The sequence below is a fragment of the Microcebus murinus genome, chromosome 24 (genome assembly GCF_040939455.1).
Source record: "Microcebus murinus isolate Inina chromosome 24, M.murinus_Inina_mat1.0, whole genome shotgun sequence".
Classification (NCBI taxonomy): domain Eukaryota; kingdom Metazoa; phylum Chordata; class Mammalia; order Primates; family Cheirogaleidae; genus Microcebus; species Microcebus murinus.
This window is the reverse complement of record NC_134127.1, coordinates 23,637,126-23,663,298: the sequence shown is the minus strand read 5'-3', so window position 1 is coordinate 23,663,298 and position 26,173 is coordinate 23,637,126. Positions and strand designations below refer to the sequence as shown.

The following is a 26,173-nucleotide window of genomic DNA, read 5'->3' as shown; positions in this document are numbered from 1 at the left end:
AATCCTAGCACTCTGGGAGGCCGAGGCGGGCGGATTGCTCAAGGTCGGGAGTTCGAAACCAGCCTGAGCGAGACCCCGTCTCTACTAAAAAAATAGAAAGAAATTAATTGACCAACTAAAAGTATATATACAAAAAATTAGCCGGGCATGGTGGTGCATGCCTGTAGTCCCAGCTACTCGGGAGGCTGAGGCAGGAGGATCGCTTGAGCCCAGGAGTTTGAGGTTGCTGTGAGCTAGGCTGACGCCACGGCACTCACTCTAGCCTGGGCAACAAAAAGTGAGACTCTGTCTCAAAAAAAAAAAAAAAAAAAGATATAGTTAACATATAGAACACAATTAATGACAGCTTAAAAAGAGATTAGAGGCCGGGCGCAGTGGCTCACGCCTGTAATCCTAGCTCTCTGGGAGGCCGAGGCGGGCGGATTGCTCGAGGTCAGGAGTTCGAAACCAGCCTGAGCAAGAGTGAGACCCCGTCTCTACTATAAATAGAAAGAAATTAATTGGCCAAATAATATATATAGAAAAAATTAGCCGGGCATGGTGGCGCATGCCTGTAGTCCCAGCCACTTGGGAGGCTGAGGCAGAATGATCGCTTGAGCCCAGGAGTTTGAGGTTGCTGTGAGCTAGGCTGATGCCATGGCACTCATTCTAGCCTGGGCAACAAAGCGAGACTCTGTCTCAAAAAAAAAAAAAAAAAAAAGAGATTAGAGAATAGTTGCAAATTAATAGATCTGTAGCAGGCCTATGTGGTGGTTAGGAGTTGATGAATTCTCTGTTTGTAACTGGAATATTTTTTGGGTTTTTTGTTTTGTTTTCCTGAGACAAGTTCTTGCTAGGTTTCCCAGGCTGGACTCAATCTCCTAGGCTCAAGATTTCCTCCTACCTCAGCTTCCCAAGTAGCTAGGCTCACAGGCCTGTGCAACTGTGCTGCGCTTGAAATGATGTTTTTTAAAAGCAAAACAAAACATGGATCAATGTCAACATCATTATTCTGGGTGAAAGAAACCAGACAAAAAAGTAGATACTGTATGATTCCATTTATGTAAAACTCTAGAACATCGGTCCCCAACCTTTTTTGCACCAGGGACCAGTTTCATGGAGGACAATTTTTCCACAGACCAGGGGCAGGGTGGGAGGGTGGAGAACAGATGGTTTAGGGATAATTCAAGTACATTACATTTATTGTGCAGTCAAACCTCTCTGCTAATGATAATCTGTATTTGCTGCTGCTCCCCAGCGCTAGCATCACTCCCTCAGCTTCACCTCAGATCATCAGGCATTAGACTCTTATAAGGAGACACAACCTAGATCCCTCACATGTGCTGTTTACAGGATGGTTCCCGCTCCTGTGATACCCTAATGCAGCCACTGATCTGAGAGGAGGCAGAGCTCAGGTGGTGATGCAAGTTATGAGGTACATCTGTAAATACAGATGAAGCTTCCAAGGCTGACCTGCCATTCACCTCTTGCTGTGCGGCCTGGTTCCTAACAGATCACAGACCATACCAGTCCACAGCCACCAATAATGACAGAAAGCACATCAGTGGTTGCCTGGAGCAGTGGGTAGAGAGAGGGGTGGACTACAAAGGGGTATGAGAAAGCTTTTGAGGTGACAGAAATAGTTTATATCTTGACTGTGGCGATGGTTTCACAGGATCTCTCAAACCCCCAACTGAACACTTTAAATGAGCGTAGTTTATTGTACACGCATTTTATCTCAATAAAGCTGTTATAATAAAAACAAATCAAAATATTAATACTTTTCAAATAAGCAAGTTGCCTTGATTTTAACCTTAACAATTTTCAACCTCAGCAAAATCTAAATTAAATAAGGTAGCCTGAATACTGAAAACTTGAAAACAAATGTATAACATAAGGAATACTATTAAAATCGTATGAAGTAGAAAAAAGGAACTTTAACTGATTGGAATTTAAAAGAATCTTACTGAGTAGTTCCCTAAACAAGTAATACTTTTGTTCACTAAATCAAGACCAGGGTATAGGAAGTTTACAAACTGGAAAGTAACTTTCTAAAATTAAATTTCTGGTTTCTACGACAAAGGTGCACTACAGGGAACCTTCCATTCTTTGTTCGAATTCAAATCAACCAAGCCTTTGTGCTCCCATTCTCTTTCTTCTTTCAAATTTCCATTCCTGTTACCATAGGAACTTGTTAGCTGACAAGCCTTCAAGCATAGCAACAGCCCAAGCTTAGCAAGGGTGTGCAAAAGGGACAGAGTCAAAGGCCAAAATTTGACTCATGAGAATCAGAATTCCAACCTTTGTCACTGTACAAAAGGGTCTGGTAACCACAGAAACTATACCCTACTGAGTTTGGGAATATTATGACTAAATTCGCTAAATGTGAAATCAAATGTGGAATAGTCTCAAAAAATTCAAAAATGGTATTCATAGCTATTTCAGATCCAAGTTAGAATAAAAAAATTATTCAAAAAGAACTTTTTAAAATAACTTTAAGTGAATAAAAATAAAACCTTTTCAAAATCTTTTTGTAACAGTACAATGCTTAATGAGAAAAGGTCCAAAACTAAAGAATTATTTTATATTTAAAAACCTCTAGGTTTACAAAAACAACTTTAATCCCATAGATTTCTTTTTCAAATCTTAATTTTTAAAAATGTCCCATGATAGCATACTTTCCACTAGTCTTTCAGAAACTTGCTATTACCAAAGGGGCATTATTTATCTTCATAAGCCAAAGCAATCCATAAATCTGATTTTTCTTTTGGAATTAAACTTTTAATATTTACAATATCATAGACAGTTCTGAATTATGGTCTGTCTCAGAATATAACACTTTACAAACCAAATTCTACTACATTTAATAATTTTTTAAGTTTTTTTTTTTTTTTTTTTTTTTTTGAGACAGAGTCTCGCTTTGTTGCCCAGGCTAGAGTGAGTGCCTTGGCGTCAGCCTAGCTCACAGCAACCTCAAACTCCTGGGCTCAAGCAATCCTGCTGCCTCAGCCTCCTGAGTAGCTGGGACTATAGGCATGTGCAACCATGCCCAGCTAATTTTTTCTATATATATTAGTTGGCCAATTAATTTCTTTCTATTTATAGTAGAGACGGGGTCTCGCTCTTGCTCAGGCTGGTTTGGAACTCCTGACATTGAACAATGTGCCCACCTCCACCTCCCTGAGTGCTAGGATTACAGGCGTGAACTACCACGCCAGGCCTAATTTAAGTATTTTTAAGGTATTCCTTTAAAGTGATTTGTTACACAAGAAAAATCAATTATTTTCAAATAAATCAAAAATTTTCCCTAAAGTCAGAAATGACCAAGTGCAATTCTTTCTCCACTACTTGTATGTACCCTTAGCAACTTAGAAGCTCCTTAATTCCTCTTCACACAACAGGCTTCTCAAGCCACTTCACTAGATATTGTGTGTTTAGGAAAAACTACCTTATTAATATTAATCTCAACAAAAAATAATAGGAAAGTAGCTCTTCTGGATAATACATGTATTCTAAAGATTTAAAACATGAATTCTACGAATAAATAATAAAAGAAAGTTCATTTTTTAAAAAGCCTATCCATAAAACGTTAATAGTTATTGTTGCACGGGAGTACATTATACTATTCTCTTAAAACAACAAAAATCAGTCTTTCAAGGTTCATTCAAATGCCACCTATAACTAAGCTTTCACTGACCCCCCCATATGTGATCCTCTCTGAATCCCCTTACCATTTTGTCTATTTTGTGGCATTTACCAAGTTCTTAATTTGTTGTAGTCATTCAATCAAAATATGTTTAATAAATACTAAATCTTAGGCCCTACAATGGGAACTAGACAAAAATAGAACAGTTGAGATTTTTAAAAATAAAATTTATTTACTAATTTTGCTATTTTAAAAGCACAATGTGTTTCTTATGGAAAAATCAGAAAATACAAGTAAAAATGAAGAACAGAGAAAACACAAATAAACTGTGCTAATATAGAATTCAGGAATAACCACCGTTGACCTTGGTAAAAATCCTACCAAATCACTTACTCTTCATGAACATGCATTTTTTTCCCCCAACAAAACCAAGACAATACCATCCATGATGTTTTTTATCTACCCCCCCCTTTTAACTTAACAATGGGTCAAGTACAACAGAGTTCTAACAAGCAAAGATTTATGCAGAAGGAACACAAAAGGCCTAGAGACAGGAAAGTTGTGTTGCTTTATTCCTTTGTTTAATTATATCACTTATAAATGCAAACACATAATGTTGAAAGCTTTAACTCACTTTGATTAAAAAAAAAGTAAAGTAAAATACTAGTGTTCAAAGATATGTGGTAATCTTAGTATTATAATTACCATCACCATCCCCACCAACCATACTACTATTACAAGCCCAGGAGATTCAAAGCTTAGGTACAGCACCAAAACTATGACTACTGTTACCTCTAAGAGATTTATAGTTTACAGGGGTCATGAATCCAAACATTTAGCAGTTAATATTTGTAAAGCATACAAAGATGAATAGGACAAGCTCTGCTTCCAAGGAGTTAAAATTCTTATAGAAAGGTAAAAATTCCAACAGAATAATATACACATTAAAATAGAGGAACATATAAAAGATACTGGTAAGTATGGATAAGAGAGTCACTAACTTCTGGGCACCCCGGGTTTCACAAGGAAATAACATTCAAACCAGGCCTTAAAAATTAAATAAGATATCACCAGAAAGAATACTGGAAGAGGCTTCTAGGCACAGACAGCATTTGCAAAGACTTGGCAATTTAAGGAGTGCTAAGAAGTTCTGTGCAACTGTGATGAACAGAGATTCTGAAGAGTAATGAAGCTAGGAGATTAAGTTGGAGCCAATTTGTGAATGTCTATCATGCTTTGGATTTGATCCTCTGAGAAAGGGTTGGGGATGTTTTTTTGTTTTTTTAAGAGACAGAGTCCTGCTCTGTGCCCAGGCTGGAGTGCTGCAGTGGTGCGATCATAGCTCACTGCAACCTCCAACTCCTGGGCTCCAGCGATCCTTCTGCCTCAGCCCAGTCGCCTAAGTAGCTGGGACTACAGGTACAAGCCACTATGCCCAGCAAAATAAAAAAAACTCTGTTAGGTTTTACTTTAGAAAGCTTCCTACTGCTATGTTGGGAGTTTCCTAGCACTGGTCCTCTTATTGTTACTTGCCAGAGCAACACTGTTGAAAGCTAAGGAAATTTAGAGGGATATAGATGTAGGTAAATAGTAAAGAGTTTTAAAAATAGTAAAACATCATGCACAAAACAGTATATTTTACATATATGTGCAATTTAAAAAATAGACCAACAGGCATGGCATGGTGGCTCACGCCTGTAATCCTAGCACTCTGGGAGGCCAAAACGGAAGGCTCGCTCTAGCTCAGGAGTTCAAAACCAGCCCGAGCGAGACTCCGTCTCTACTAACAATAGAAAGAAATTAATTGGCCAACTAAAAATATATAGAAAAAAATTAGCCGGGCATGGTGGTGCATGCCTGTAGTCCCAGCTACTTGGGAGGCTGAGGCAGTAGGATCGCTTGAGCCCAGGAGTTTGAGGTTGCTGTGAGGTAGGCTGATGCCACGGCACTCTAGCCGGGGGAACACAGTGAGACCCTGACTCAAAAAAAGAAAAAAAAATAGACCAACAGAAATGCTCTATGTTTTTTAGGCAAAGAAATAGAGTTCTGATCGCAACTTACTGCTTCCATCTATGTGGTGGGGGAAAGAGAAAAAAACTGTCATTGTGAAGTTAAATCATAAATTCAAATTCACTAAATTCAGCTAATCTAGAGAAAAAAACTTTCATTGTTAAATGTTTTCAATAGTTTATTAATAAATTAATGTGCTTTTTATATATAAAATTTTATTTAAGTCATCTGGAGAATCATTTGCAATCAGTAATTACATATACTAGTTTTCTCTTTTTAAATTTTAGTAAGTCATCATATTTAGAGATTAAAAAATTCAGTTCATCTTCTGCTTCAAAAATCATTAAATAGGCTTATAGGTTCAAGCTCTCTGCCAATCACTGTCTTATTCTGTAACAAGAAAACTTTTTCTTTTTCGAGAGATCACAGGCATATTTGCTTTCAGTTTCAATCATCACTCTTGTTTTGCATGTGTGGTTTTGAGTGAAAAATAGCATTTTTACTTCATAATGGCAAGTAAATTTTGACAAAGTATATCTACGTCGACTAAATTCTTTTAGGGATTAGAACGACAAAATGTCAGTGGTAGGAGTAGCATCTTAGATCATTAGGACCTGCCCTCCTTTTAAATATTAAAACCTGAGCTACAGAGAGGCCAAGGTATGTGATACCATTAAACCCTATTAGTGAGTAGCTGAGCTGCTATTTGAAAAAGGCTCTCATGACTGTCTCATCTACCTTCCCCTACCAAATAAAAAAATAATAATAAATAAAAAAAACTCTGTTAAAGTCATCCCTCAAAAATAAAATGAAACATATGAACCTAACTGTGCATTGAGATTACATGGAGAAAAACTATTTAAGTAACTTTAAAGCACAATAATTTGACTGTACATCCTTGGTGAGATACATCCCTAAAGACAAAAATAAGTACAAACAAGGCCAGGCGCGGTGGCTCACGCCTGTAATCCTAGCTCTCTGGGAGGCCGAGGCGGGCAGATTGCTCGAGGTCAGGAGTTCGAAACCAGCCTGAGCAAGAGCGAGACCCCGTCTCTACTATAAATAGAAAGAAATTAATTGGCCAACTAATATATATATACAAAAAATTAGCCGGGCATGGTGGCACATGCCTGTAGTCCTAGCTACTTGGGAGGCTGAGGCAGGAGGATTGCTTGAGCCAGGAGTTTGAGGTTGCTGTGAGCTAGGCTGACGCCAGGGCACTCACTCTAGCCTGGGCAACAAAGCCAGACTCTGTCTCAAAAAAAAGTACAAACAAATCTTAAAACTGCCTTCAGTAGTCATATTGCTAATAATATTGCTATTATTATTCTGAAACTATATGTGAATAAAGCTTCAGTATAAGATGAACAACATCTTTAAATAAATTTAAAGATGTTAAATAAGGCCGGGTGCGGTGGCTTACGCCTGTAATCCTAGCACTCTGGGAGTCCGAGGCGGGCACATTGCTCAAGGTCAGGAGTTTAAAACCAGCCTGAGCAAGAGCGAGACCCTGTCTCTACTATAAAAATGGAAAGAAATTAATCGGCCAACTAATATATAGAGAAAAAATTAGCCGGACATGGTGGCACATGCCTGTAGTCCCAGCTACTTGGGAGGCTGAGGCAGAAGGATCAATCGCTTGGGCCCAGGAGTTTGAGGTTGCTGTGAGCTAGCCTGACGCCACAGCACTCTAGCCCGGGCAACAGAGTGAGACTCTGTCTCAAAAAAAAAAAAAAAAAGATGTTAAATAAAAACCTTGCAATATTATTTGAAAGTATCAGTATAAACTCATGAGGATTTTCTCTTAAAAAAAATTTAAAAAAGTATTTCCTAACTCTGTCTAGGAAAAGGTCTAAAAATGACTAGCCTAGTATCAACAGGCTTGGCACACAGATAGTAGCCTCTAAGTATCATTTCCATTTAAAAGGAACCAGTGCTCCCTAAAGAAATTGATAATTCAAGGTTTGAGGCAGAATGTTATGACGCAAACTTGGATCATACCAGAAAGCAAAAGACCACTAGCATGGTGTCAAAAACACTCAGAAGCTACCATGTATTACAGTTCAGTTTTACATATAGAAATAAAAAAAAAAAAAAAAAAAAGCTACCATGTAGAGGATCCCACTACCAAAGATGGAACATTCTGAGCCCCAATAAGAATAACTTCAATAGATTAAAAACACATCAAACATGTTAATCCATGAGTTAATAATGAAACTTAAAAAAAAAAAATACCTCATTGGTCACCTTTGAAGGATGCTTGGGAATCAATTCATTATTCTAAAAACTAATAAATAAAGAGGAACGAGCAAGTATTTATCCTGTCTTTCTTAGATAAACTGGACATATAAGAGTAACCGATAGCTAACGAGAGTAAGTTTCTGTTTATAAAGTATTCTAGCTGAGAAACGGAAGAAAGTGAATAAGAAAATCACCATTTCTCAGCGGGCGCAGTGGCTCACGCCTGTAATCCTAGCACTCTAGGAGGCCGAGGCAGGCAGACCATTTGAGCTCAGGAGTTCGAAAAAATCACCATTTCTCAAATTTCTAGTAAGATTACCAATCTAAGAAATCATCAATGGCTATTAACATTATAAAAAGAGTAATAATCTGATATTATGTGCCTCCTGGCAGGAGTATGTTATACTACCTATGAAGTATTCTCTCCCGAAAAAAGCACACTCCAAAACAAACCAGAATCTACTCAAATAAAGCCTATGGAAACTCTATAGGACAAATATATTATAAGAAAAAAAGGGAAAGGGAAGGAAAATCTATCAATTAAAAGCAAATGAAGGCCGGGCGCAGTGGCTCACGCCTGTAATCCTAGCTCTTGGGAGGCCGAGGCGGGCGGATTGCTCAAGGTCAGGAGTTCAAAACCAGCCTGAGCAAGAGCGAGACCCCGTCTCTACTATAAATAGAAAGAAATTAATTGGCCAACTGATATATATATAAAAAATTAGCCGGGCATGGTGGCGCATGCCTGTAGTCCCAGCTACTCGGGAGGCTGAGGCAGAAGGATCGCTCGAGCCCAGGAGTTTGAGGTTGCTGTGAGCTAGGCTGACGCCACGGCACTCACTCTAGCCTGGACAACAAAGCGAGACTCTGTCTCAAAAAAAAAAAAAAAAAAAAAAAAAAAAGCAAATGATTAGACACATCAATTGAATGCAACATATGAACCCTGGTTTGAAAAAGCCAATGAAAAATAATTGTCAAACACTCAAGGGTAATTTGAACATTAATTTATACTTGATAATACTGAGGAAGTGACAAAGGTGTTGCATTTATATATTTGGAAAGAGAGCTTACTTTTTAAAGACATATACCAAAATATTTATGGATGGAATTTTGCTATCTGGGATTTGCTTCAAAGTTGTGCATGCAACCACAATGAAACAAAACTAGCTATGACTTGGTAATTTTTAAAGCTGGATGAAGGGTATACGGCATTCATTAAGTTATTCTATCTATATCTATATATAACTAAAATTTTATATAATAAAAAATTTTCCTAAATAAAAAGCTAAAATATGGGCCAGGCATGGTGGCTCACACCTGTAATCCTAGTACTCTTGGAGGCAGAGGTGGGACAACTGCTTGAGGTCAGCAGTTCGAGACCAGCCTGAGCAAGAGTGAGATCCCATGTCTACTAAAGATAGAAAAAATTAGGCAGGCGTGATGGCACATGTCTGCAGTCCCAGCTACTCGGGAGGCTGAGGCAGGAGGATTGCTTAAGCCCAGGAATCCATGGTTGTGGTGAGCTATGATCACGCCACTGCACTCTAGCCAGGTCAACACTGCGAGACTCTGTCTCAAAAAAAAAAAGCTAAAATATGAGTTTGGATAACTGGAAGACTGGTTCGAACATACTTTGTTCTTAATGAACCATAAAAGATAACAAGTGTGTCCAAGCTTTTAGGTGTCCTTACGAGGATCTATCCCGCTGCCAGCTTCTCATGCTTCCATTACAAGAAAACCTTAAATAGAAAATCTTTAATAAAAATGACAAAGGAAAACATTGAAAAGGAAGCAAACACAAACCATCCCAGGAGTTTTTCCTCTGATTTGCCTATGGAGGGCTAGTTTCTAGGGGGGAAAAAAAAAGAATAGACAAGCAATCAACCTCCCAAAGAGACTAAAGATTGCTCATTATACACGCTAGCTGAAATTAAAGAACAGGGTGACAGGCACACAGTATTCACATAGCACTTTAACTTTCTGAAGTTCTTTGATATAAATTGCTTCATTTGATCTTAACAATAACCATATAAAATGGAGAGGAGAAAAATTCACTTCCTAGAGGAAACCAACACAAAGAGGTCTCAAAACTAGTTAGTGACAGAACACAAGTCTATCCCTGTTCTAGTGCTTCTTCCACTAACCTGTTCTCTTCCTATCCAATTTGGTCTAATTATTCAGTTTGGGGAAAAGCCTGCCCAGATCCCTTTTACCACCACTACAGTCATAAACACCCAATAACAAGTGGCTCAATAAAGACAGCTACTGACAAATTTATTGATTTTTGCTCCATGCTGAATGGTTCCCAAAAATTTACTTAGCAATTTGGACAGCTCACAATGGCTTAGAAAACTTAGAAATGAGGAATTTTTTTTCCCTATCAAAAGCCACTGATACTCAGGGCAAAAAGAGAAGGTATCAAGTTCACAATTTGAAAAATTTTACCATGGGTGTTAGTGTATAGATATGCATGTTCTGGAAGGTAGGGAGAGAGAAACATATTAGCAAGGACCTTTTCCAACTTAATGGACTGACACTTATCCCATTTATTTAAACATGTCCCAATTTCAATGAAAGTACAGACTAGGAACCCTCTAGACACAATGCAAGAACATTCAATTTGTTGATTGTGAAGAATTAAATTTAAAATAACCCAGATTCTGCACTTCTCTTCCTTGGCAAACCTAGCCGACTGCCCATATACCATTCTGTTCCATGCACTCATTTTAACTCACTATATCAGTAAGGGAAGGGAGGCTTAAAGCCTGAGCCTGCTGAAAGATGCTATAACTAGGAAATTCTCTTTCAATTCATCCAGTCTCAGAGTGAACACTCAAGAATGTGCTGGGATTGTCTACTCCAATTACTTGCTCCTGGATCAGTAGAGGGATAGAAGTGGAGGATGTCGGCAGCAGCTCTGAGCACATTGTGTTGTCTGCTGAGTTTCCGTGTCTTTTTCTATTACAGGAACTTTACACTTTCAAACTGTATCTGATGATTCTTTTTGTCAGTAGCATCACTGTCCTGATAAGACAACCATGCAATAAGCAACTATCCCCAACATTACTTCAAGTCACTACAGCCTTCTCTTAGAAACTATTATTCACTTAGGTACTTTCCTTAGAATGTCTGCAAGTCAAACAGAGATAATCCCATTGCCACTAAAATATCTAAACTACTTGGGCATATTTGAGAAGAGCATAGAGCCCGCCTACTATACTCTGATTATGAATGAACCTACAACTAGGGATGCAAGTTCTTTGGAGCAAATACATCTTTCTAGTACTTCCCTTTAGGTAATTTAGAAATGGAATTTGGAACAAAATTAACATTTGTGAATCACCTAATATGTACCATGCATTGTGCCAGCTACTTTGTAAATCTCTCATTTAATCGGCCCGGTGCGGTGGCTCATGCCTGTAATCCTAGCACTCTGGGAGGTCGAGGCAGGCAGATTGCTCGAGATCAGGAGTTCGAAACCAGACTGAGCGAGACCCCGTCTCTACTAAAAATAGAAAAAAATTAATTGACCAAATAATAACTAAATAATAATAACTAATAATAATGACTAAAAATATATATACAAAAAATTAGCCGGGCATGGTGGCGCATGCTTGTAATACCAGCTACTCGGGAGGCTAAGGCAGTAGGATCGCTTGAGCCCAGGAGTTTGAGGTTGCTGTGAGCTAGGCGGATGCCACGGCACTCACTCTAGCCTGGGCAACAAAGTGAGACTCTGCCTCTAAATAAATAAATAAATAAGTAAATAAATAAAAATAAATCTCTCATTTAATCCTAACAGGCCTTCAAGGTATTTTTGTTATTATTGCCTTTTCAAAAATGAAGAAAACAAAGAACAGGAATGTTAAGTAACCTGTCCAAAATCTTAAACCTACTACATGGCAGAATCAAAGTTGAACCCAAGACAGGACACAGATCTTAATAACTTGCTTCTTATTACCTTACCTGCTTTTCAAAGGAGTTATGACTTACAATGATACCAGAAATAAGGGTATTTCTAATTTAAGTTTTTACGAGAAAAATCAATAGCTTTAATACATAGCAAAGAAAATCATGCCTGGAACCAACTTATTGAATTAAACCAATACCTATTTTCACATATTCTGACAGTCTATTCCAAATCTCTCTACCAGTTAGACCTTGTATATTCAAAGGAAGAGCAGAAAATGTTTGGTTAAATCTCTATAGCATTTTCAAATATTTGAAATATATAAGATACTCCTCCATTTCAAAATCTATGAATAATCTTTGTACAAATTTTCCCAGAAAAATTTACACTAGTCTACCTCAAAGTAATGAACCTTTGAGTTTTACTATAAAATGAAGAATTCCAAAATATGTAGGCTTCCATTTATTGAAAGCACTATAAAAATGGATTAAAAATTAAAAAGCCTTCCTTCTAAATTATGTAGCCACATTAATACAAGAATATGGATAAATGGTAAAAGCTATCACAGAGTACTTACTATGTGCCAAGTATTTTACACATGTATTTTCATTTTCTACCTTACAAAAGCCTCTGCAATTATTATTAGCTGTATTTTATAAGCAAGGAAACTAAGGTGACAAAGTTCATATAACTTGGCCAGAGTAGCACAGCTAGAAAGTGTTGGAGCTAGAATGGAAATCCAGGTTGGTCTAACCCCAAAGCCCATGCTCTTTACAGCCACTGTTTACTACCTCTCAGTTCTTATCTGGTAAATATATCCTTGTCCTCAATTCTGAAACCATTATAAACACAAATACACACTTAATCATTTAAGAAGTATCGAAGAATTACCATTAGAAAAATTCAAATAAGGAAACAAATTTTCATAATTCTAAGAGATCAAGAATAGAGAATTCACACAACAAAAACTTATTCATTGCATGGGAGTTATTTTTAAATTGATAAGAACATGGTATGACCCAGAAATCATTTTAAGTATTTAAGAAAATTCAAGGCCAGGCACTGTGGCTCACATCTGTAATCCTAGCACTCTGGGAAGCCCAAGGCAGGAAGGTCGCTTGAGCGCAGGAATTCGAGACCAGATTGCATAAGAATAAGACCCCCATCTCTGGGCCGGGCGCTGTGGCTCACGCCTGTAATCCTAGCTCTTGGGAGGCCGAGGCGGGCGGATTGCTCAAGGTCAGGAGTTCAAAACCAGCCTGAGCAAGAGCGAGACCCGTCTCTACTATAAATAGAAAGAAATTAATTGGCCAACTGATATATATATAAAAAAAAAAAAAATTAGCCGGGCATGGTGGCGCATGCCTGTAGTCCCAGCTACCCGGGAGGCTGAGGCAGAAGGATCACTCGAGCCCAGGAGTTTGAGGTTGCTGTGAGCTAGGCTGACGCCACGGCACTCACTCTAGCCTGGGCAACAAAAGCGAGACTCTGTCTCAAAAAAAAAAAAAAAGACCCCATCTCTACTGAAAACTATAAAAATTAGCAGACCACAGTGGCACATGCCTGTACTCCCAGTTACTTGGGAGGCTGAGGCTGGAGGATTGCTTGAGCCCAGGAGTTTAAGTTTGCAGTGATCTATGATGACACCACTGTACTCTAGCCCAGGTGACAGAGTCAGACTGTGTCTCAAAAAATAAATAAAATAAATAAAAATAATTTAAATACTGTAAACCAAAAGGTTGAACAAAAGAATTCATTTTTTAAAAATCAAGTTATAACTTAATCTATACTTAATGACCGAACTGTGAATAATATATTCTGCTCTTTATCTAAAGATTTTATTAATATTAGCAAATTACAGAGGAGATGTAATCATAACATGGACAATTTTAAACTTCTGGATGGCTATTATCGCCTATGTACCACTGTTTCAAATTTCTTTAGAAAAGTATAATGTCAAAAAAAAAAAAGCCAACAGTAACATTCCCTAAATATGAATCCTTCAGTCTGTTAGTATCTGAACCAAAACATATAAATCTTTAAATGTACAAGATATTGTTTATTTTATTTATTTATTTATTTTAAGACAGAGTCTCACTTTGTTGCCCAGGCTAGAGTGAGTGCCGTGGCATCAGCCTAGCTCACAGCAACCTCAAACTCCTGGGCTCAAGCTATCCTCCTGCCTCAGCCTCCCGAGTAGCTGGGACTATAGGCATGTGCCACCATGCCCGGCTAATTTTTTCTATATATATTTTTAGTTGGTCAATTAATTTCTTTCTATTTATAGTAGAGACGGGGTCTCGCTCAGGCTGGTTTCAAACTCCTGACCTCGAGCAATCCACCCGCCTCAGCCTCCTGGAGTTCTAGGATTACAGGTGTGAGCCACCACGCCTGGCTAAGATATTGTTTAAATAGCATATTCTTCTCCTGTTATCAAACACATTCATTAGATTAGTTGACAGGACAATGTAAGAATCATTTTCTAAGAACTGTAAAAGAATAGATCAAGTCTTACCTCCATTGCTAAAGCTGCTGTCTGTTGGTCATAATGATTCAGAAGATTAGGCATGAAGGTAGTATTATAAGGCAAATCTTGGCACATCCTCAAGGTAATAGGTTCACAAGAAAACAAACTGTGCCCACCTATATGCCCCACAAACACAGCCAAGGGCCAAAGATAGAAGACGGTCCAACTCACAGCCATCCTTCCTCGACGTGAATGAGATTTGGATGATCAGAGCCTACTCAATACGTATTTTAGATCTTTACACACCTGCAGGTCTCAGCTTGAAAGTATTTCTTCTATATCTTACTGTTAAGTTCTTCAAATAGTTAAATACTCTTTGTGTTGTCAGAGGTTCGTTAGCTTGGTCTCACAAAAGGCATTTGTTTTTGGTTTCACAATATGGGAAAATGACATCATCTTGTCTCTTCTTTTCATTTTATTACATAGGGCACATCTGGCCAACAATCAAGTTGATCAACCACATTCCCAAACAACAGATTCCATCTTAGGAGAAGAGCTATTTCTTCCTTTGATTGAAATATCTGAAAAATATTATTTAAAAATGAGAGAGATTAGTCATTTCCTATTAAAATATTGTGAATTTCATATTAAAATCTTTCACAAGAGATATCATACTGACCAAATAGATAAAAATACATGGGTACTTCATAAAGATAAAACATGGTTTTTCTGCTTTATCATTCGTGTCATAGATATACTAAAATAATCCTTATGCAGCATTTAAAGACAAATTTTTCTTCCCTCAGTTGCTTATATAACGCATGGTTTAACTTCTCAAGTATGACGGCAATTTTTCAATTGTCACAAGATGTAATTGATCCATTTTGAAAATTTCTTAAGCTGCTGTCCTAAATTTTATTGAAATGATATCAATTACACTTATAACCTAAATTATTGAATTTGAAATTATCTGTGTTAATCCTTAATAGCATATTTTTACATTAGTTGATTGGACAGAAGCCATCTGTGAAAGGGCTCTGAAAAATAAACCAGAAGATATAGAGTCAAGCCTCTTACAAGCTGTGTGAATGTAAACATATCACTTTATTTCTTTGAATCCAGAATCTTTCTTCCTGAAAATGATTCCAATACCACCTCTCTCACAAGGATGATGTATAAGTGAATAATGAGAAAATATATGCAAAAGTACTTTATAAATGGTTACACAGCATCAAATGTTAGGTATTTTTATTACTGAATTACAGCTGATACAAATGCTACCTCTATCAACCAATACTGAACTAACAAACAGAAGGTTATAAAAGTAATACCAGGAAATTTTCCCAATATTACATCATCTTTTTAGACTGTGCAAAAACTTAATACCATAGATATAGCCCTTGAATTAGAAACATTTAACCAACAAATGGCTGTTACATACAGCTAGACTGCAGAGAATAGAAATGATCCCTAAAAAGTCACAGCAGAAATAAAAATAATTCCCAGTTATCATTTCCATTGAGCTTTGGAATTTCTGACTTGCTCCTACCTTTCCGGGGTTGGGAGGGTATGGGTGAAATGAAAGGCAGGTCTGGTAGGAAAAAAAGTTAATTCTAAGCTATCACATTTTTATTAATGACATTAACTTTAGTTTTATTTGATTGTTTCATATGCATTGGATATTCTCATATTAGTTGCAGAAAGCTTATGTTGGGAAAAGGTGAGAAATTCAGATTCAGAAATTCTCAGAGACCCAGGTTAACAGGACAACTCGAATATTAGTATCCATGATAACTTAGACCTTGACACCTGGAACTGGTTTGGCTTAAGGAAGAAAAGAAACTGTTCTTTGTGCAATGACTATCAATGGCTGGGACCTCTACATCCCAAGTATCGCTGACTAGGTAAAAAACTATTTGGAGAAAGTAAAACAGTTGCTGAATCTTCCCAATTTCTCTCTCTAATAGATGGTCTTGAGTGGTGGAAGGGAAAAAGAAAGTCTGTGGCCTCTAGAATTAGGAAAACTAAGGTTATGAGCAATTCCTGCTAAAAAAACCTAAATCTCCCTGTGCTTTAATTTACATCAGAGATTTCTGTAACAACTTCTTGGCCTGCTATATGTTTTTCCTCCTTCAGATTGGCCCCAGAAATGTTAAGACCTGGCTATAGAAAACTAATATTAACCATAATTAAAAACATATTTAAGCTTAATTACCATGTAGCACAGTTATAATTATGCATATCATTAAATATATGTAAAATAACTGCTGAAAGCTTTATTTGATTACAGTTTTAAAACATCCACGTAAGTTCAATCTTTGTAGTTTACAGCTTACGCATCATGTTCATCTGCTTACAACTAAAAAACAAAATTAAAGAGAACATTGCTCCCTATTGAATATGTATATATCAAGAATTTCAAAAATTTCATTTAGACTAATCTATTTTCAAGCCATTATAGGCTTCAAATTAATGGTTCAAAGAAAACTAACACTCAAGACTTGAGGAAGAAACTGAGCAATATCTCACTGGGTTTTTTAAACTAGATGAAATGCCTCCTTATACTTCTGCCTACTCCATCTATTTTATTTGCTTTCCTCTTGATTCTTTTTGCCTCGCGTGCAAGTAAGGCTTCCCACCTTATTTTAAAAGTGCTTCACATATACTGTGACATCAAAATTACCACATTTCAAGACACTTTTATATAATCTATTATGTTAAGCTGTAGAAAGATAATCTTAATATAGCAAGATTGTAGTTTTTGATTATTAAAAGGGAAAAAACAATGGAATTCAGTGAGACAAAAAGAAAACAGGCAGAATATAGATTTTATTTTAAGAATTTTCATTTCCCCAAAATAGCAGTTCTCTAATTTTATAAAGTGTAGCAGACTGATGGACTTCCTGCAGGACTAAGAAATCTGAATGCTGGAGAAAGATATACATTCTGATGATTACCTCAGGTTATAAGTGCTCCATAAGTCAGGTCTTGAGAAATATTACCCTAAAGTAGAATGATTAAAAGAGTAAAGGTAATATTTGTATATAATTATATGCACAAAATGAATTTTAAAATAAAAGCAGATAAAGAATAACATTTTAGGCCGGGTGCGGTGGCTCACGCCTGTAATCCTAGCACTCTGGGAGGCCGAGGCAGGAGGATTGCTTGAGGTCAGGAGTTCGAAACCAGCCTGAGCAAGAGCGAGACCCCATCTCTACTATAAACAGAAAGAAATTAATTGGCCAACTAATATATATAGAAAAAATTAGCCGGGCATGGTGGCGCATGCCTGTAGTCCCAGCTACTCAGAAGACTGAGGCAGGAGGATCGCTTGAGCCCAGGAGTTTGAGGTTGCTGTGAGCTAGGCTGATGCCATGGCACTCACTCTAGCCTGGGCAACAAAGCGAGACTCTGTCTCAAAAAAAAAAAAAAAAAAGAATAACACTTTAATAGAAAGATGAGCAAAGAACATACATTTACAAAAGAAATACAAATAGTCAATAAACATATGAAAAGATATTCAACTTTACTAATAATAAAAAATGCAAGGCTGGGCACGGTGGCCCATGCCTATAATCCTAGCACTCTGGGAGGCCGAGGTGGAAGGATTGCTTAAGGTCAGGAGTTCAAAACTAGCTTGAGCAAGAGCGAGACCCCGTCTCTACCAAAAATAGAAATTAATTGGCAAACTAAAAATATATATAAAAAATTAGCGGGGCATGGTGGTGCATGCCTGTAGTCCCAGCTACTCAGGAGGCTGAGGCAGGAGGATCACCTGAGCCCAGGAGTTTGAGGTTGCTGTGAGCTAGGCTGATGCCACGGCACTCTAGCCCAGGTAATACAGTGAGACTCTGTCTCAAAAAAAAAAAAAAATAAAAAGCAAACATAAGATAACAGTTTTCCCAACCAAATGGGCAAAAATAATAATGATAGAACACCATACAGGAAAGGGCATAGGTAAAATAACATTTTCAAATACTACTGGTAGGAATGCAAACTAGTTGGTACTTTTTACCAAAAAAAGGGCTACTTATATCGAAAGCCCTTAAAATGTGCACAATCTGATCTAGCATATCTATTTTATAATTAATTCTAAAAAAGTAAACACACAACTACTCATGATGCATAACCAAAATATTAGTATAGGCCGGGCGCTGTGAGGCCGAGGCGGGCGGATTGCTCAAGGTCAGGAGTTCAAAACCAGCCTGAGCAAGAGCGAGACCCCATCTCTACTATAAATAGAAAGAAATTAATTGGCCAACTGATATATATATAAAAAATTAGCCGGGCATGGTGGCGCATGCCTGTAGTCCCAGCTACCTGGGAGGCTGAGGCAGAAGGATCACTCGAGCCCAGGAGTTTGAGGTTGCTGTGAGCTAGGCTGACGCCACGGCACTCACTCTAGCCTGGGCAACAAAGCGAGACTCTGTCTCAAAAAAAAAAAAAAAAAAAAAAAAAAAAAAAAATATTAGTATAGCCCAGGTGCTGTGGCTCACACCTATAATCCTAGCATTTTGGGAGACTGAGGTGGGAAGACTGCCTGAGGTCAGGAGTTCAAGACCCACCTGAGCAAGAGTGAGACCCAGAGTCTATAAAAAATCAGAAAACCCCTGTAATCCTAGCTCTTGGGAGGCCGAGGCGGGCGGATTGCTCAAGGTCAGGAGTTCAAAACCAGCCTGAGCAAGAGCGAGACCCCGTCTCTACTATAAAAACAGAAAGAAATTAATTGGCCAACTGATATATATATATAAAAAATGAGCCGGGCATGGTGGCACATGCCTGTAGTCCCAGCTACTCGGGAGGCTGAGGCAGAAGGATCACTCGAGCCCAGGAGTTTGAGGTTGCTGTGAGCTAGGCTGACGCCACGGCACTCACTCTAGCCTGGACAACAAAGTGAGACTCTGTCTCAAAAAAAAAAAAAAAAAAAAAAATCAGAAAACCTAGCCAGGCATGGTGATGCATGCCTACAGTCCCAGGTATTTGGGAGGGTGAGGCAGGAGGATTGCTGAAGCCCAGGAGTTTGAGATTGCAGTGAGCTGTGATAATGCCACTGCACTCTACCCTGGGAGACAGAGCCAGACTGTCACAAAAAAGAACATTGGGCCGGGCGCGGTGGCTCACGCCTGTAATCCTAGCACTCTGGGAGGCCGAGGTGGGCACATTGCTCAAGGTCAGGAGTTCGAAACCAGCCCGTGTAAGAGCGAGACTCCGTCTCTACTAAAAATAGAAAAGAAATTAAATGACCAACTAAAAAAAAAAAAAAAAAAAATATATATATATATATATATATATATATAATTAGCCGGCCATGGTGGTGCATGCCTGTAGTCCCAGCTACTCAGGAGGCTGAGGCAGTAGGATAGCTTGAGCTCAGGAGATTGAAGTTGCTGTGAGGTAGGCTGATGTCATGGCACTCACTCTAGCCTGGGCAACAAAGTGAGACTCTGTCTCAAAAAAAAAAAAAAAAAAAGAACATTGTTTATAACAATAAAAAACTGGAAACCTAAAAGTCTACCAATAAGGGATTGGTTAAATTATGATACAACCATATAATGAAATATTACAGTCACTAAAATGATGAGCATAAACCTGTACTTACTGACATAGTAAGACAGTAACAAAAAATAAAAAATTAAGGCCAGGAGCAGTAGCTCATGCCTGTAATCCTAGCACTCTGGGAGGCTGAGGCGGGAGTACTGCTTGAGTTCAGGAGTTGGAGACCAGCCTTAGAAAGATTGAGACCCTGTCTCTACTGAAAATAGAAAAATTAGCTGGGCATCAGGAGGCTTAGGCAGGAGGATCACTTCAGCCCAGGAGTTTGAGGTTGCAGTGAGGTACAATGACACCACTGCACTCTACCCAGGAAAACAGAGCAAGACTTTGTCTCAAAACAAAAACAAAAATGAAACAAAAAAAAAGCAGTTTACAAAACAGTGTGTATATATATCCTGTTTTTTTCAGAAAAAAATACGTACATGTAATAAAACTATTTTAATTGTTTAAAAATATTATAGCTACTCTATGGGATTTTATAAAAGAACCCATGGTACATTATTTTGTGTAGGAATAATTAATGCTGCTAAATCTATAAATGTGTGCTGATTAGCTGACAAGAACAAACACTAGTTGAATGACTGGTTTATTGGCTAATTAAAGCGACAAGCCAAGAGACACACACTACTATCCTAATGGAGGCAGTAAGAAAAGCAAGTAAGTGATGATCAATTTAGTATGAGTCAAACTGATTTTCAATACTGAACAAAAAAAAATCAGATCACCTATCAACTGAATCAAATGGTATGCACATTATTTAAAACTCTCCCATGCCTCCCCAAACAGGATCTCGCTCTGTCTCCCAGGCAGGAGTGCAGTGGCAGAATCAATGTTAACTGCAACCTCAAACTCTTGCCCTCAAGTGATCCTCCCACGTCAGCCTCCCAAACTTCGTATTATGGGCGTGAGCCACTGCACCCAGCCATAAACTTTTGATACACATTCCCAATTACTCTTCAATAACTTAATGAAATATCTGCTTCTTATCAGGATCATGTGAGTGTGTTGTTTTCTGAAGGTAGGGGCGTCCATGAAAATGCTTTAAGTTGAAGTTCCAGACCTACAGGACATAGCAAAGATTCTGAACCCAAAGAGATCCTAGCAAAATATAGCAGTTCATTAAATAAAGGTTAACAGTTGTTTTTGGCATTCTTATTGATATTATCTTTTTTTTTAAATTATAGGAATCTGCAGTATTTCAACTGAAAAAAGGGACCTACTGGGCTAGCATAACTGGCGTAAACAGTCTTACAGGCTAGGCAGAGCCCAGGTCTATGGCAACAGCTGTTAATGCTCTACCTGTAGGAAAAGGGACACATTCACTTCTCCATATAGCAATATTAAATATTTGGAAAACTGATTTCAGATTAAGTTACTGGGCTAACATTCCATCAGAAAACAAAAAGGACTATGAATGTGTAACATCAGGAATCTGATATTCCCCAATTATTATCAGCTTTCTTTTGATGATAAAAAGGAAAAGCCCTTGGCCAGGCATAGTGGCAAATGCCTGTAATCCTAGCACTCTGGGAGGCCAAGGTGGGAGGATTGCTTGAGGTCAGGAGTTTGAGAGCAGCCTGAGCAAGAGTGAGACCCCAGCTCTACTAAAAATAGAAAAACTTAGCTGGGCATGGTAGCACATGCCTGTAGTCCCAGCTACTTGGGAGACTGAAGCATGAGGATTGGTTGAGCCTAGGAGTTTGAGGTTGTTGTGAACTAGGCTAATACCACAGGTACTCTAACCTGGGCAACAGAGTGAGACTCTGTCTCAAAAAAAAAAAAAGTAAAATATCTTAAAATAAAATCAACTGAGTATTTGTCCTGAAGGACAACAATAAAGGCAGGGGATGCAACCTTGAAAGACTGTTTTCCCAGGCTGGCTACAAAGCCAGATCCAGGGCTGGTCTAGGGGATTCTGCAACAAAAGATTACGTTCAGCAAGTCTATTCCAATTTGCACTTTCTCTACAGAAAATGATCCATTTTATCATTCTGTTTAGATTTCATTTTCTTGACACCCTACAAATACAGGTAACATTTTGCATTTCTTTTTTTTTTTTTTTTTTTTTTTTTGAGACAGAGTCTCGCTTTGTTGCCCAGGCTAGAGTGAGTGCCGTGGCGTCAGCCTAGCTCACAGCAACCTCAAACTCCTGGGCTCGAGTGATCCTTCTGCCTCAGCCTCCCGAGTAGCTGGGACTACAGGCATGCACCACCATGCCCGGCTAATTTTTTTTTATATATATATCAGTTGGCCAATTAATTTCTTTCTATTTATAGTAGAGACGGGGTCTCGCTCAGGCTGGTTTTGAACTCCTGACCTTGAGCAATCCGCCCGCCTCGGCCTCCCAAGAGCTAGGATTACAGGCGTGAGCCACAGCGCCCGGCCAACATTTTGCATTTCTAATTCAGAAATACCAGCTAAAGGTTGCCTCAGATTAAATGCTGGATACACACTGACTACAGTGGGAACAGAAGGGATATTCTTTGTCTTCTTTCAGACTCATTTTCCAAGAATGTATTGCAAGGATTAGCAATGACTGCCTCTAAATAACATCTTTTCTCAAGGAAATTATTGTCTTGTTAGAGAGACAAAATATATGCTTAGAGTATACTCATTGCTAGATGGTTACTTTCCTTTTCCTAAAATTTATACAGTCGTTGGTCCTTTGCTGTCTATTTAAAAAATACACTCATTCTCTAAATACTGCCTCCTGGTTGCTATAAGAAAGTTTATACAGCTTCATATTCTCAGGATCTAGATTCCTACTAATCTCAGAGTATCCCTTTTCTGACTTTTCCTATTTCATGTCTCTAATTTTTAAAGTGCATCTTGTCATCTGCTGATTACAAGTAACCTAAAGTGTTGAGTCATACACACACACACACACACAGGCTCAAAACTAAAATAAAGGGTGGTAGCCATCAAAATTCAGTCCAATTTACAACTTATTAATTACTAAGACTAAAGAAAAGAAAAGATCTTTTAAAATTAACCTGAAAATAAAACTAGAGTGTTAAAAGATGGATAGATTATGGACTTAAAAAAAAGTCAGGCTAAAATTCCAGCCAGCTTCCCTTTCCAATTAAAATCTTTCAGAAAATTTTCTAATATCAAGCATCTGCTTATTCCCCTTTAACAAGGTTGTATGTTTTCTATGCATTGAATACAGAATTATTTCAATGAGATAAAATTTGAGAACAGGATCTGGCTTTTCAGGACCACTAGCCTTGTTATATCTATCTCAAACTTTATTTGCAATGCATGCCTTGGATCCAAACTGTCAATGCTCCTCAGCAAGATGAATTGGAAAGTAAAAAGAGAGAATTCATTTTTGACACAACAAATAAAACTTTTTCCTAGCCAGTGAAGAGTTGTTACTCTTCAAACATTTGTTCCTTATAGAACTATCACTACTAAAAACCTCATTTCTCTACTCAAGACCTTGCAACACAGCTTTCCCCATCTATACTAAATAATTTCTCCAGGATGTATTTTCTAAGCCATTCCTTTTGTCTTACTGCTCTTGGGGCACAGCTGTGGTTTTCATCAGGCATAATTCTAGAGTTCTGGGGGTAAAAAAACAACCTTGAGGCCCAAACCGCTCATCCCTGTGAAAGAAGGTAAAGATGTGTAAGAATTGTTTCCTACATGTCTCCTAAAAAAAAAAAAAAAAAATCGAAGTTTTGAGTATAAAATCTTAGAGTTTTACTATCAAACTAATATGAAATATAAGTTGGGTAGATTTTTTCCTAAGGTCAAGTGGGAAACATACGACTTATTGTGAACAAAAAAAAATACTCTCTCCTTCTCCAATGACAAAGCTTTCACTTTGTACCATACAAAGAAAGAATGTGCACTTTGCTATTAAATTCCCCTCAATCCTCTCTACTTCAAATATCTCAATCATGAAACTCCCAAGAAAAATCCACCTAAATGCTCAAAGCACAAAATAAAGCTCAAAGGAATATAGTAGCTAAGATGAGGAAAGAGCCTATAGTCTTTTCTTCTCCTTTTATTAATGGGACACTGCTATAGATTTAGGAGAGATGCAGACAGAATATTAGTAGTGGATGTGGGGGAAAAAGCAAGAAGAAAGAGGGTAGAATGGTAGGTTTTATCAATAATTCACTTATTTTCCTAATAGAGTGAAAGCATGGAAGAGGCATGGTAAGAGGAGAGCTGCCTCTTACTTATATTTTACCTTCAGCTCTATCCTTCCAACCCCACCCAGTCATGCTTTTATACCTCTTTCATATGCTTCCTAATTCTGAATCTTTTTACTTTTATTTTGTGTTTTGGTAGTTCAAGTAGGTGTTTTGTTTTGTTTTGGTTTTCCCCTGGAAGAAAAAGATAGTATTGATTTGTTTAAAAGTAAAGATACAAAGTGTTATCTTCAGGAGTAATCGCTCCTTAATAAAATAACTAAGGCTTTCAATTCCTTTCCTAGCCTATAATGCCATAAGGGCTACCAGCACATCACTAAAGGCTAAAAGGGTGAGAGAGGACGGTTAATATCCCCAGGGTCACTGAGGTCTTTGTTTCCTTGCTCATACGGTAGTGGCTTTGCAAAGTAACTCAATTCCTGTAAATACACAATCCAGGTCTATCAAAACCACTTTTACAAAATAAGATTGTTTGAATGCGTTCACATGGCACTCACTGATGCAGCTGGTCTGCTCTGCTGCTGCACCTACCTAAATTGAGAAGGGAACCACAATTCAAATTTTCATTTTACACCGGGCAAAAAAAAACTGGACCTCTTTTATGAGGTAGAAATCTTTAAACTGTAAGTCTAAATCTTCAAACTGTAAGTCCTCCGTCTAAAATTCATGGCATGTGGCTTTTGTTCTTTAAAAAAAAAAGCCCTCTTTCTCTTATGGGAGAGATCTAACTCCAAGACTCCTAAGATGTGAAAGCCTCTAGGAAGATGTTTACATTTCTTGAAATGACTCAAGACTGCTGAATCCTGCTTCACATTGTAACAGCTCCTTTATTTCGGAGGCCATCCAAGCAGTACCCACCCCATGGCACACACACACACACCACGAAAAGGGGCGGCGGGGGGAAGCCCTGGGAAGAGGGTACCAGACTTTGCAAACTGATGGGGGACAACTTTTAGGCGCTGGCCAGACAAGGTGGGCCCCGCGCCGAGACGAGTCCGGGCCAGCGGAGCATCGCGGCGCGCGTCCCGGCCGGCGGCGCGGGAGCCCTCGGTCATTGTCCGCCCACCCACGCCCCCGCGGCCCGCCGGGCCCGCTCCATCCGCGCAGGGTCTGGGCCGGGGCGGCGGGGCGCGAGCCGCGGGCCACACTCGCACAGGTTGCCGGGCGCAGGCTCCGGACCCACAGGGTTAACCGTCTCCCGGGGTTTCTCCCACCTGAGCCCCCCACCCCCAGCCCCGAAGTCGGCGCCTCCGCGGCCCCCCGCCCCGGGCTGGAGCCCGAGGAGCCGCTCCGACACCCCGCCACAGCCCGGCGCCCAAGGCTTTTGTTTTGGCCGCGACGCGAAGAACGATCCCTGAGGAGGAGGTGCCCGGCTGCCGCTGGCTTCTCGGCACAGGGCTCGGCGGAGCAGCCACACCGCACCTCCTCGTTCTCCTCACCCGCCGCTCCCCTGCCCGCCGCCCCGGCTCGGGGGGCCGCTCGCCTCGGGGCTCACCTCAGACCTCGGGGCCCGGCTCCAGAGCGGGGGGGATGGCTGCAGCGCCGGCCGAGGGCGGCCGCGCGTCCCTCAGGTACCCGGAGCGGCCGAGGACCGCCGGCGCGCGCCTCGGAGCGACGGCGAGCTCGCGCGAGCGCCGGAGCGCGCGGCCCGGGGAGCGAGTGCGCGCGCACGCACGGCGCAGGCGCGCTACACTCGGCCAAGCGCTCGCTGTTAGCTAGAACTCGACTGCGCGGGGCTGGCCGGGCCCGCTTCGTTGTTCTCCGCCTGGCGCCCTAGGTGACGCTCCAGCGTGCCTGCACCGGCGGCGTGCCGGTTCCGAGCCCTGCGAGCGTTCGTCTGAGGTGCACTGGGCCCTCCTCGCAAAGCACTCTCTCTCCCGCGGAAAAACGGGTTGTGGCAAGACCAGCAAACCTGGTCTGAGAACCAGCGTGCCCGCCTCGGGACTCGGCGACTGGGGTCAAGAGGCGGGTCACCTGGTGCTCAGGTTAGAACTGGGTGCAGGTAGCGGTCGGCACCTGGTCTGTTGCAGAGCTCCACGCCGAAACGGCGGAGCAGCCAGGAACAGGAATACAGCCCCCTTTGCCAAGACCTTGGTAAACAGGTGGAGATTATAGTTACTGGTGGCGTGTCCCATGTTTTGCCCTTTAGGAAATGAGTCCCCTCACCTTTTCTACATGAGTGGTTTTAGAGCTGAAAGAGCCCTTAG

At 39.6% G+C, this 26,173-nt stretch overlaps 1 protein-coding gene across 1 annotated transcript in view; it reads right to left on the bottom strand.

Moving 5' to 3' along the window:
• Positions 1 to 25,611, bottom strand: part of FZD3 (frizzled class receptor 3) — a 67,147-nt gene extending 41,536 nt beyond the window's left edge. Inside the window, exons 1-2 of the mRNA XM_075997132.1 lie at positions 25,462 to 25,611; positions 14,299 to 14,831 (exon numbers count right to left, since the gene is read on the bottom strand). Coding sequence (XP_075853247.1) covers positions 14,299 to 14,487 — 189 coding nt within the window. The 5' untranslated portion in view covers positions 14,488 to 14,831; positions 25,462 to 25,611. The remainder of the gene's footprint in view (positions 1 to 14,298; positions 14,832 to 25,461) is intronic.
• Positions 25,612 to 26,173: the final 562 nt, after the last annotated feature.